This window comes from Salvia splendens, chromosome 2 (genome assembly GCF_004379255.2).
Source record: "Salvia splendens isolate huo1 chromosome 2, SspV2, whole genome shotgun sequence".
NCBI classification, from domain to species: Eukaryota; Viridiplantae; Streptophyta; class Magnoliopsida; order Lamiales; family Lamiaceae; genus Salvia; species Salvia splendens.
The window spans coordinates 5,884,746-5,896,805 of record NC_056033.1 but is presented as its reverse complement, the minus strand read 5'-3'; the positions used below and the strand labels follow the sequence as shown (position 1 = coordinate 5,896,805).

General features: G+C 37.9%; 2 protein-coding genes across 2 annotated transcripts; one reads left to right on the top strand and one right to left on the bottom strand.

Moving 5' to 3' along the window:
- The first annotated feature begins 1,258 nt into the window (after nt 1-1,258).
- On the top strand, nt 1,259-7,107 carry LOC121785450 (KH domain-containing protein At3g08620-like). Its single transcript, XM_042183889.1, has 7 exons — nt 1,259-1,766; nt 1,847-1,938; nt 2,314-2,465; nt 3,942-4,058; nt 4,177-4,293; nt 4,504-4,647; nt 6,567-7,107. Exons 1-7 carry the CDS (start codon nt 1,684-1,686, stop codon nt 6,708-6,710), a joined length of 849 nt encoding a protein of 282 aa, XP_042039823.1. The 5' UTR covers nt 1,259-1,683; the 3' UTR covers nt 6,711-7,107.
- A 4,138-nt stretch (nt 7,108-11,245) lies between these two features.
- On the bottom strand, nt 11,246-11,921 carry LOC121762884. The gene is made up of 2 exons (XM_042158903.1): nt 11,480-11,921; nt 11,246-11,424 (listed from the first exon to the last, which is right to left on the bottom strand). Exons 1-2 carry the CDS (start codon nt 11,919-11,921, stop codon nt 11,246-11,248), a joined length of 621 nt encoding a protein of 206 aa, XP_042014837.1.
- Nucleotides 11,922-12,060: the final 139 nt, after the last annotated feature.

Below are 12,060 nucleotides of genomic sequence, written 5' to 3'. Positions count from 1 at the left end.
CGCCACGTCGCCTCGATGCGTGGCGAGACGTCACGTGATTGGTCACTGCGGGACGGGTTGCGGGACGTGCTGGGGACGGGCTGGTGACGGGACGAGACGCTGCAACGCGTCACGTCCCGGTTCCGTCACTGCAGAACGAAACACGGGCCACCCGCGTAACGCGTTGCGGGTGGTCTAAGAGTTTGGATGTGCACTCTCCATATGGTCCTTCCGGTAATTGTGCATAGGAATATGAAGGAACTAGCAGACTCCCACCACTGCTCATGGAGCTGCCCCATAGCTTAGTTTTCATTCGGCTAACTAATCGAGAAGGTAATGCTAGAGCACGAGCTAGAGCACAATAAAGTGTCGAGATATTTTTTTCAACCTGAAGAGCTTATTTACATTTCATGGAGCAAGAACTACTACTTGATCATGAGGATACCATGCATGTTAGAACTTAATAGTGAATGCACTAGTGAATGCTAAAAAATAAGAATTGCCAAGGATTTTTCGTAGACAATAGACATCATAAGAAGAGTTCACATACAGTTATAGATATTAGGCCATGATTTATTTGGATCCATAACTAAGCCTTACACCGAAGGAGATGTATTCCTGGTTCATCAGGACAAGATGACGAATGGGGAGGTTTTTGAATTAAAAATCATAGAGAGGGCAATTGAAGTGATTGCCAGGATTAGAGAAAAGAACCAAAGTAGCACAAGGCTAATAAAAGTCCTAAACCTAAACCAAAGAATGGAGTTACACTTCAAAGTCGGAGAATGCTAAAAACTCCAACTTTATCAGTACACTGAACACTTTATTCAAGTGGGAGAAAATGTATGCTTTGTTTTTCCCCAAAAATTAATCTTTAGATTAGTTTTTATCATGTCTCCACTACTTACATACACAGATTTCAGATAATGAAGAATAAAGACATACTAATAGTAAAAGAAGAAACATCAGACGAACCTAAATCAGTTGGAAGCAGGAGACGAAGAGAGCATCTCCATGATTTTCTTATCACGTTTCTCCATAGCCACATCCCAGACGTCGTTCCCAGTGTGCTTAGGCTGCGTAATCAATTGCGAATCATCAAAGGAATGTTAGAGTAATGTAATCAAACAGATTTAGGAAATAGATAAAAGTGGAGAGGAAGGTACGGACGCGGCCGTGAGCAGCTTTGTGGATGTGATATTGAGCGTTGCCCATAACGCAGAGCATCCCTGCTATAATTCCCAATGGCAACATCGCTTCCAACCACACCAACCGCATTCTATTCAATTGATAAGATCGACGACCAAAAATTCACTCAGATCCCTCAATTCCAGCTCTACGAGAATGCAGATTGATTTCCGATTTTCCTTTCCCTTTCCCTTTCCCTTTCCCTCTGCTACCCCCTAGAATTGGAGGAGAAAATACAAAAATATTATTCTGGTTTTAATGAAGCCCAAAAAAATCATCTTTTTTTTTAGAAAAAAAAAATATTATTGAAAAAAGAGGCCCAAACCAAGCCCATGTGTTGGAGAAGAGGATAAAAGCTCGTTGAGCTGGAAATGAGGGCATCCCATGAATAGTCCTGTGACCTTCTCTCCATCGTCTTCTTCCCAGCTTTGCTTGCTTGCTAGATGCTTTTGTATCGATTTGATTCAAATCGTTGCTAGCTGTGCCGCTTGCATCTGATTTGCGGAGCTCCTGTCTATGTCGGGTCTTTACAATTCCAACTTTTCGCCTGCTCGGGCTGCCTCTCCGCAGATTACTTCAACTAACCCTGATGTAGAGAGGTATATCGCTTCTTTTCTACTTATCTTCTTTGATCATGTGTTTAGTTTAGAGTTTTTATATTTTTTTAATCCGAATTTAGTAATCGGTACTTGTCGGAGCTCTTGGCGGAGCATCACAAGCTTGGGCCATTTATGCAAGTTCTTCCCATTTCCACGAGGCTCTTGAATCAAGGTTCTTCCTTTCTCTAATTTACTTTGATGGATTACTTTGTTTCTTGTAGAGATTGGATCTGAATCATCACCATATTGAGATTTCTATTGTTGTGTCGGTTTTCAAAACAAGCATGACTTATAGCAGAAATATACTTGTTTCTGTCATTGTATCTTCACTCAATATTAGTAAAATCATAAGTATTAGATTCTTCATTCATAGTTCTTACTTGAAATGCCCTGTCTTGTGTTACAATGGTTTCCATGGGAGCATGTAATTTTATGCATTTTATGGATAAAATTACTGATTGGCTTGCTAAATTGTAGTGGAACTCTGAGGCCTCAATGTGTTTTTCTCATTCTTATTATTCACAACTATCTTGTTTTCATCTTCAAGAGATCATGCGGGTTACTGGGATGGTACCGAATCACGGCTTCAGTGAACTTGAGAGACTAAGACACAGAAGTCCGAGCCCTATGGCCTCTGCAAACTCTCTGTCAAATGTTGCTGGGACTGGATTATCAAGCTGGAATGGACTACCGCAAGAGGTAATTAAATTCCCAACTCAACAAAACTCTCTTTCTTTCTTTTTAATCTATAATTTACAGTCAGGAAGGGCTGTTATGCTTAAAATGGATCTGTTAGAGAGTTTGATATCTAGCTATTGTTTTTCCCATTGCAGTTTCTTTGCAATCACTTGGCTCTAATAAAAGTTCACAATCTTAGAATTGTGGACATTTTGAACTTTTGAAAAGTATGATCTCTGGTGTAATTTCCTATGTGTTATGTCTTGTGTAACTGTAAAACGAATCTTAGTTTTAGAAATGATGCAACAGATATCAGGTAGTTTATCTGAACTTTACAAGATTGAAACATGTCTACTAGTTTAGGCATGGTTTCTGACTTGGTAAGAAAAAAAGGTGAGGTTGTGGTACCGACTTTGAATGCAATTCAGACTTGTAAAGGATGGTTCAACTATTCTTGAAAAATAATGTTATTCATTTAGGAACTTTTTTCCTAAAGTTATTTTTTTTGTTCCTTTGCCTTTTTAAGTTTCTGGTGCTTTAAATTTAAGGAGCTTCCATTGTCCAGTATGATCCTAACTTATCAACCACAATCTCCGTGTACTTCTTTTGCATATCCATTTAGTGCTATTGCAACTTCTTTCTAATTGTGGTTTCTTTCTGTCACCTTTTTGTCATACTCATAACATACTTCATATTGGGAAAAAATCTATATGGAAAATGTTTTAAAATTTAAACCTTGCAATAGTTTTATGATATGTTCATTTGATCATCAACTGCCCATCCAATTGACCTTTTACATTCGATTGGCTACATACTGGGTGGAAGTGTTAGATGGTTAATGAACTATAATATGGTATGTGGTTCCAATTGGTTACTTAATGTTAGAAGTAAGTTGATTTGGTTTGTCATAAAAGCTTGTTTTGTTACTGGCCATTGCGATATGTTGCAATCAGAACTTCTGGTTGGATTTGAGAACACCCTCTTTCGCCCTGCTTTCGACACAAATCAGGATCAACCGTAGTTTCAGCTTTAAATTATCGCTGTGTTGTAGGTAAGCTTTAAGCTTAGTTATGGAGGTCATGTTTGCTGTCACCATTTTAAGTGAGTCCATTCCATCTTTTGTCCAGTCACTCTAACAGGTGAAATTCTGAAGCTCGTAGTGATGGTCGCACTTTCTGGTTGATCATTGATTGGTTTGTTTTTGCATTTCGTTAGCTATGATCTAATATACTTTTGCTTTTTAAAGTTTAGCCTTTGCAGTAGTGATGAAACATATCTCATTGGCTTGAACATTGCAAAGGATGAGAACCAAATACTAACAATAATAATAATAATAATAATAATAATAATTATTATTATCACTTTTTGCTTGACAGGGAACTTCTGCTTACATGCATATCATGTTTCAATACTGGCATCATACTCCGTATCTAATTATTCCTTTTAATTTCTTCCAAAATTAAGATGATTCCCTCTAACTTCTTGTTTAACTGGCAGAGACTGGGTGGGCCTCATGGAATGACTATGGATTGGCAAGGAGCACCAGCGAGTCCCAGTTCATACACTGTCAAAAGGATTTTACGTTTAGAAATTCCTGTGGACAGCTTTCCTAATGTAAGAACATGGAATGGGCATGATTTACTTTTTTATACTCTTGTTGATCCTTCATAGTTTGGTACATTCTTAGCAACAAAATGGATGTTCCTCTTATCAGTATTTAATTTCTTCATAGTTCAATTTTGTTGGCCGACTGTTGGGACCTAGAGGAAATTCACTTAAAAGAGTTGAAGCCACTACTGGATGCCGGGTATATATTAGAGGGAAAGGTTCAATAAAAGACCCTGACAAGGTAATGCAGTGTTTTAATGATGCTTCATTTTATTGTTCTTTCCGACTGAGCATGAAACAGCTACATTGTAAGTAGAGAAAAGAAAAGAAACAGGATATAAAACATTTGGAATTACGATTATTATTGATGTTCATTACTTCATTTACATTGTAAATTGAGTTGCAAGTGTTAAGCAAATCTTCGTCACTGACTGCATTTGTCAAGTTGCAGGAAGAGAAGCTGTGTGGACGACCTGGCTATGAGCACCTTAATGAACCCCTCCATATCTTAATTGAGGCTGATTTACCAGCCAATGTTGTTGATATGAGACTGAGACAAGCACAGGACATAATTGAAGAATTGCTGAAACCAGTGGTAAGATCTGTACTGATTTTTTTCTCCTTAAAAAACCTACCTGATTTTCAAATTTCTTACCAAGTATGATAAATGATCATGCCGGGAGTTCACCATAGTGACACTCTTTGATTATTCTTCTCTTAAAAAATATTGAGAAGAACATAGAATTTTCAGCAATCTCAACCCAGTAGCTCCTACACATATGACTTGATTAAGATGCTCACCCTTCCTTCTAAAATACGGAAAAGGAAATTAATGATGTTATATGTAGAGAAGATTAGATAATTGTACATATGACTATGGGAATATTGGTGTAGGGAATGAAAAAATAAACTAGCGCCATTTTCAGCCTTTAGATCATGAAGATTTACAATTGATTCATCTCCTTATTGAATAAGTCCATGGTTCTGAGTTTGAATCCCAAAGGTGACAATATTTTTTTATTTTTTGAATTCATACAATCTCCTAGTAAATTCATAAGTGATCCATGCTCCATGACCATGAATTTCATGTAACAAGGAGATGAATCCATTGTGCATCCTATATTTTAGCAACTCCTTATATATATATAGCATAAGGTTAAAAAAAAAATTCATAATGTAAAAACTGTGAACTATTTTCAGCCATTAGACGAATGTAATGTAGACTTGGGTTCAAAACTTTGAGGGGCCTAATTTTTTTTATGAAGTTAATTTCTCTGCAAAGGAAATTTTATTATATGTTCAATGTAATCAGTGTTGTTAAAAATGCGTTCGGGGCGCGCCCGGGGCGTGGATCGCCAGGGTCGAGGCCGGCTTTGCCCCAACATGGGTGGCCGAGCAATATACGTGGGGCGCGATCGGGGCGCGCCTGGGGCGGTAGTAGCGAGTGGAGCGACGAAGGGGAGCGATTCGTTTCTCTGTAAAGAGAGAGGAAGCTGGAATCTTTTCTTTTTATTAGTATTTTAATACTATGAAGTCCTTCTTTTGATCAAACCTAGGCACCCACCACTGCCTCTTTTTAACTCTAATCATTCAACTTTTTACTTTTCCACTTTTCTATAATATTAATTTATTATTACTGCCAACTTTTCATCTTTCCTCAAAAAAATCATTTTAATTATCAAAACAAGTAAACGGACTATAATTCCTTCAATAATTATTTTCTATCCAAGGTAAAGATTGAAATTTAATTTTTTTTCTTCCTGTTATGTAAGTATAAGTATTTATATATTAGTGAATTATATTTAATCATTATTATTACTAATATATAAATAATAAATAATTTTGAGCCCCGATTTGTGGGTCCCTCGCCCCAGCGCCCCGTTGCCCCGCGACCCGAGGTCCAGCCTCAGTGCCCCGGACCGACCCGGGACCCTAACAACACTAAATGTAATTAGTCTCACAATCTCATAACAACTAGGTTTTTATTCTAACACACCCATAAATATACATATATGTATAAGGCCCTACTATATTGTAACCTACGTCTCTCTTGCAAACTAAAAACTAAAATCTGGACTATTAGATCGCAAGATTTGATATCAACATATCACAAATAACGTCAGCAAAAAAAGTCAACACAATGTCACCCAATTGACGTTGTTTAGACATTTTTTGTTGACGTTATTTGTCATCAGTTGTCTGTTGACATCAGATCTGGAAATCTAATAGGCCAAATTTTAGTTTGTAGTTTGCAATTTGCAATTGATTACACCTCTATACATATAATACACTACTAAAGATATTAAACATTTAGCTTGATATCTGAATAAAATTGAACTGCACATAGTGACAAGTGTGGCTGCGGTTGGTCTCTTGGAGCCCATGGGTGGTCTCCCATGACTTGAGTAAAACTTTCTTTGCTGTAATACACATGTGGCAGTCGGCAATTGCAAAAGGCCACCACTATATGTAGTCTTGGAGTTTCTAACTGATTGTACTTGTACTTTCATGTAGGATGAATCACAGGATTTCATAAAGAGGCAACAGTTACGTGAGCTTGCCATGCTAAATTCAAATTTTAGAGAAGAGAGCCCCGGGCCAAGTGGCAGTGTCTCACCTTTTAATACCAGCATGAAACGTGCAAAAACAGGACGTTGAGATCAATACACAAGCTCGTCAGAGTTTTTCTTCCGTGGTTGATGGAGTTATACATGGATATATCTATTGAAATGCATCGTATCCGTATTTGCTGCCAAGTTGATTATACAACAAAGAGATAATTGTTCAATGGATGTGAAGCTGATTGTTTGGGTTGGGTTTACTTTCTTTTTGATTAAGCAGAACATCTAAAAGTTTTAAAAAATGGTTGTATAGTACAGGGTTGGTTTTAAACCAGGTTTTTCTCATGTCAGTTCCTGAAATATGTATTCATTTGATTGATTCTAGTGTGAGATGTGTTATTATTTGTACAGACTGCCATTGAGAAGTTTGGTCTTGTAGATTTTTTGTTGGGACAAACTATCCACAATTCTACATGTTCTTACCATTCACATTATGCTGCCTTTTTCAGTATGTTTGATGTTAGATTCATGTAGTGCATGTTATGCATGCTGCTGGTTTCAGTTCCATGAAAATGCACACCGTAACCGGACCAGGTAACTTTATAGTAGCATGGTTAAGGTTGAACTGTTTGTGCCCGGTTCCGGTTCGATGCAGAACTAGTGGTTAACCGCCGGTCCAGTAGCATGGTTATGGTTGAACTGTTTGCGTCCGGTTCTGGTTCGACCCAGAACTAGTGGTTAACTACCGGTCCAGTTAAAACTGCACATGCTTACTCGGTGGCTTGCTCTGAAATATGAAGGAGATGGGGAGTTGCATTCTTATGAAAGCTTCTGCGGTAGCTTTGGTGACAGTTTACTTTTCATGATTGACAAGATACCAAGGTCAAAAAATTGAAAGCCTCAAAATCCTAGTTGGAGATCATCTATATCTACAATGCCAAGGTAGAAGTTTCCTTAAAGACTTCAATTGTTCAGCTTCAACACAGTGGAGATCACCATGATCTCAACAGCCTTATTGATGTAACCGAACCATCGGTACTTGAAGAAGAAAGACAGAAGTCCGAAGATATGAAGACAATTTGAGCCTTTTCTTATTATGTTTTGGGATGATTGTCATTTAAATAACAAATATTGATCAAATTATGGTTAGTCTCGTAAGTTTTGAAAATAAAAAACAATTGCAAAGTTTAAACTTTTATCAAATGTTTCATTCTTGTATAAAATCACATTTTTTTGTGGTGCTCAAACGAAATTGTTTCATTTAAAATAAAAAGAAAAATAGGAAGAAACTAGTAAGGTTAAGAGAAAAGAAAAAAATTAAACAATGCTACTGTTTACTCTTAAAGAAAACAACAATTTCAGAATATGAATAATATTTTTTTGACAATTTGCCAAAATAAACTTATTTTTCCCGAAATCTGCAGTAGTTATTTTGATTTTTGAGAGACCGAGAGTAAAAAGGGAAAGGAAAATCGAAAATCCAATTGCATTCTCCCAGAACTGGATTGAGGGATTTGTGGTCGCCGATCTTATCAATTGAAGAGAATGGGGCTGGTGTGGTTGGAAGCGATGCTGCCATTGGGGATCATAGCAGGGATGCTCTGCGTTATGGGCAACGCTCAGTATCACATCCACAAAGCTGCTCACGGCCGCGTCCGTACCTTCCTCTCCACTTTTATCTATTTCCGAAATCTGTTTGATTACATTCCTTTGATGATTCGTAATTGATTCGGCAGCCTAAGCACATTGGGAACGACGTCTGGGATGTGGCTATGGAGAAACGCGATAAGAAAATCATCGAGATGCTCTCTTCGCCTCCTGCTTCCAGCTGATTTAGGTTTGCCTCTATCTTCACCATATGATATTTGTTTCTCCACTCTAGATATACTACCATCTGATATTATAAGCATTTTCAGTGTATTAGTTGACCTAATTTGATACTGACATCTAGAAAGTTTGAGCTGGTGAACAAGATTCTTTGTCATGTAGACAAATTTGTCTCTGATTTCCTAGACTTTATAGTAGTATGTGAGTGGTTGGGATTGAAGTTATAAGATATGTAGCTGCAAGTGCTTTGTTTGCAAGAAATGTTGTATTGAGTTATTCCACTCCACAGTCATGAAAGTTTATCATGTTAAAATACATGTATATGCAACTAGTTCAGACGTGATAAAATCTAATACTACTAAATATCTGTTTTGGAGATTAAAAAAAAAGATATATTTCATAGAACATCACACTTGAATAAAGTGTTCAGTTTGCTGATGAAATGGAAAGATGACTGCACTGATTTATGTTAAGCATAGAACTTCATTTGTTGCCCTGTATTGATGAATGCAATGAGTTACATATGTTGAATGAACATTCAATCACACAAACAAGTGTATTTTGGCCATGAGTCATGCTTGATCTGAAAACTGACATGCCACTGGGAATCCAAATATGGTGAGTTGCTCAAGTATTTTGACCAAGTGCATTTTACAAAGAGCATCAAATAGAAACAAAGACTAAGAATCCAGGGGTTTCATATCTGAGTTGGTTTGTTCACTAGGCCAAAATGAAAATCGTTAATTGCCTCACACTTATTTGCCTTCTACCATTTTTGTTCTTCCATTAGAACTTATTATGCTCATGATAAGGCATCCTAGTTGTTCCACTGATGAAATAATCTAAATAATTGATTCCTTGCCGTACTAATTATCCTCTATAAGATCCATGTGTAGAATGTTCAACTGGGTGGGTTTGATGAAACCCAAGACCTGCAGTGCCCTGCTTCATAGTCATCCATAACCTGTCTCTCCCCTCATAAAAACTGCTGGGTTTAGGCCTGCAAACCTGTTCTCCAGATCTGGTTTTCCCTCCCTCCTTTAGTCCGTTCAATCAATCAAAAGTTTGTGGTCTTCTTCCATCTTCTCCTCCTCTCTCACAGATGAAACACTAGAAAATCTGAAAGATGTCAAGGGAGTTTTCAATACATGGAGCAGGTCTAAATAAAATATTGTAATGAGTGTTACTTAGCCCAACCTTAGCGGGTTCAAGATTATGAACCACGACACCCACCTTACTGCCCTTGTAGTCTCCCAAAAGTTTTCTTGAACTAGGTGAGTTAATGGCAGGTCTGGATCAATGTTATCAAATAGCGGATATAGCGGCGCCATGACGCTATGGCATGGCATTCGGTGGTGGAAACGCCATAGCACCATGTCGCTTCCATAGCACTGCCATATCCGACATAAGACAACATTGCGTGTGTACTGCATTTAGGAATGAGGCATTATGCAAGAAACATGGAGGTTGGAGTTGTATTTTATGCTTTATTAATTGTTTAAAGTGTTTTAGATGTGTTATATTTTTAATATTTTTTATTTTTTGAATTATAAATAAATATATATGTATTATTTTGTTTATTTAATTATTGACGCCATATCCGCCATGCTAATATGCCATATCTCTTTGGCGGTTTTTAGGCAAACCGCCATAAGCCGCCATACGAGATTGATAACATTGGTCTGGATATATTTCCCTATTCATGATCATGCATAGGGATACATCTCCCACCTTAACCCATTCTCATCATAATTCATGCGTAAGAAAACTATCCGTATTAGGAAAGTCTTGTCCTCAAGGTGTAATGAGGCCTTGTCGGTTAAGTTAGAGTGATTATTTAATGCTTCCTTGATACTAGTGGTAATTTATCTCAACCTGAGCCAGAGCTTGCAAATACTGAATACTGAGATAGTGGGATTATATTTAACATTCATCCAATTCTTTGACCATGTTCTCCATTCATTTTATTTCGTAAGTTTCCCTGTTTCACAAGGATTAAGTACATCACAGAATTATTTGACAGCTAGGTGTTTCAGTCATAACTTTGTATGGGATAGGGGATATTTATGCACCACTTTCTTAATACATCATGGATAAATTTAAGCTAAATGAAGCACAACTAGTTTATAGTGGCAGTTGGTAGTAGTACTGCTCATGTTAAAACAGGGTAGTTAGGCACAATTTGGTTTGTCATCCATACCTTTGGTCTTTTTGGTTCTTCAGTGTTTGTATCTGAATAAGTTGTTCGCCAGTATTCTACTATTTACAATCTCTTGTATGTGCCTTATGGCCTAAGCATATTTCTTGGATGTGCTTCTTTATTTATCACTTATTCTGGCTTCTTTTATTGTGATGTAGATAACAATGCTTGGTGGCTTGCTGGAATGAATAATGTGTTGGGTGGATTTCTGTACAAACTGTGCAAGAATTATGGTGATTTTTGGATGTGGTTAATGATAAATCTGTTGAAATACATGTGTTGTTTAACATCCAAGTCTATTTTTATTGAGATTAGAATTGTTTGAAAGTGTTGGTTTTGAAACCAGAAATCAGAATGGTTTATGAAGTTGGTTAATGAAGTTGTTGGACCTTAAAACATCTTTCTTTCATCTAAAACAAGATTTATGGATCTAATGCTTGTGATTTATCATATTTGATATTTCCTTGGTCAATTTGAGTGTACAAGCAATTGGCAGCTAGCTAACAGTTGAATGAAAAAAAGATGGTAAGGGGTGAATTTAGGGTACATATTCATTCTCAAGTTTAGGAAGAGTCCTTGTTGGCATAGCCGCCGGTGTGCCATTGCTACTCATATAAAGCTTCACTCAGTTCCGCAACCATCTTCTTACTCGTCCTTTGCTCGTACTTTCTCCTCGCCACAACCGCAACTCCTCCCAATGCCAACACCTCCAACACCACCCCACCAACAATCATCCACCACTTCAAACGAGTCGAACTAGTACTAGTACCATCTTCGCGCAATACTAGTATTAGTCACAACAGAATAGTGGCCCTCTTGAAAAGTCGTGCAGATATTACCCCACATCATGTCACTGAGGTAGACCGACCCGTTGACATCAATGAACACACATTTTGGATGCGCGTGCACGGCTCTGGGAGCCAGCAGCAGCTTTGAGAAATTGATGGATATGGGTTTGCCGGATGCACGTATGTCGAGATGCGTCTTCAACTGCGAGGCGTCGTAAGCAAGGAGACCGATCACCAGGGCCAGATAGGTGTAGCGGTAATATGCCAAGGACCAATTAGCCAAGTTGTGGTATAGAAGAGCAAGCCTCTCCACATAGGGATGTGTCACCACTCCCTTTGGAATTTGGAACTCTTGGTACATGCTCACTCCTCTCCTCTTTAAAGCTCCGGTCTTGAGCCTCATCGCCGATACTCGGATGCCCGAGACAGCTCCATCGTCCTGTCTTTGGCCGCCGAGCAAATGCTTCCAAAGCATAGTTTTGTAGGACACCATCCAAGTCCCTACTACTTAATTCACCACTCACTCTACATGTCCACAACATTATTAACAACAAAATCATGCTTTTTAACATATATATTTCGTGCTACATCTATCCGATTCTATATATGTGTATCATCAATAAAACCGTAAC

Bases quoted from the DNA above. Each gene is read 5' to 3' on its own strand.
- LOC121785450 (XM_042183889.1), top strand. From the start codon at position 1,684: ATGTCGGGTCTTTACAATTCCAACTTTTCGCCTGCTCGGGCTGCCTCT. The intron at 2,466-3,941 runs GTAATTAAATTC...TTTAACTGGCAG, and splicing joins GGAATGGACTACCGCAAGAG to AGACTGGGTGGGCCTCATGG. The intron at 4,294-4,503 runs GTAATGCAGTGT...GTCAAGTTGCAG, and splicing joins CAATAAAAGACCCTGACAAG to GAAGAGAAGCTGTGTGGACG.
- LOC121762884 (XM_042158903.1), bottom strand. From the start codon at position 11,921: ATGGTGTCCTACAAAACTATGCTTTGGAAGCATTTGCTCGGCGGCCAA. The intron at 11,425-11,479 runs GTAATATCTGCA...GACTAATACTAG, and splicing joins CCTCAGTGACATGATGTGGG to TATTGCGCGAAGATGGTACT.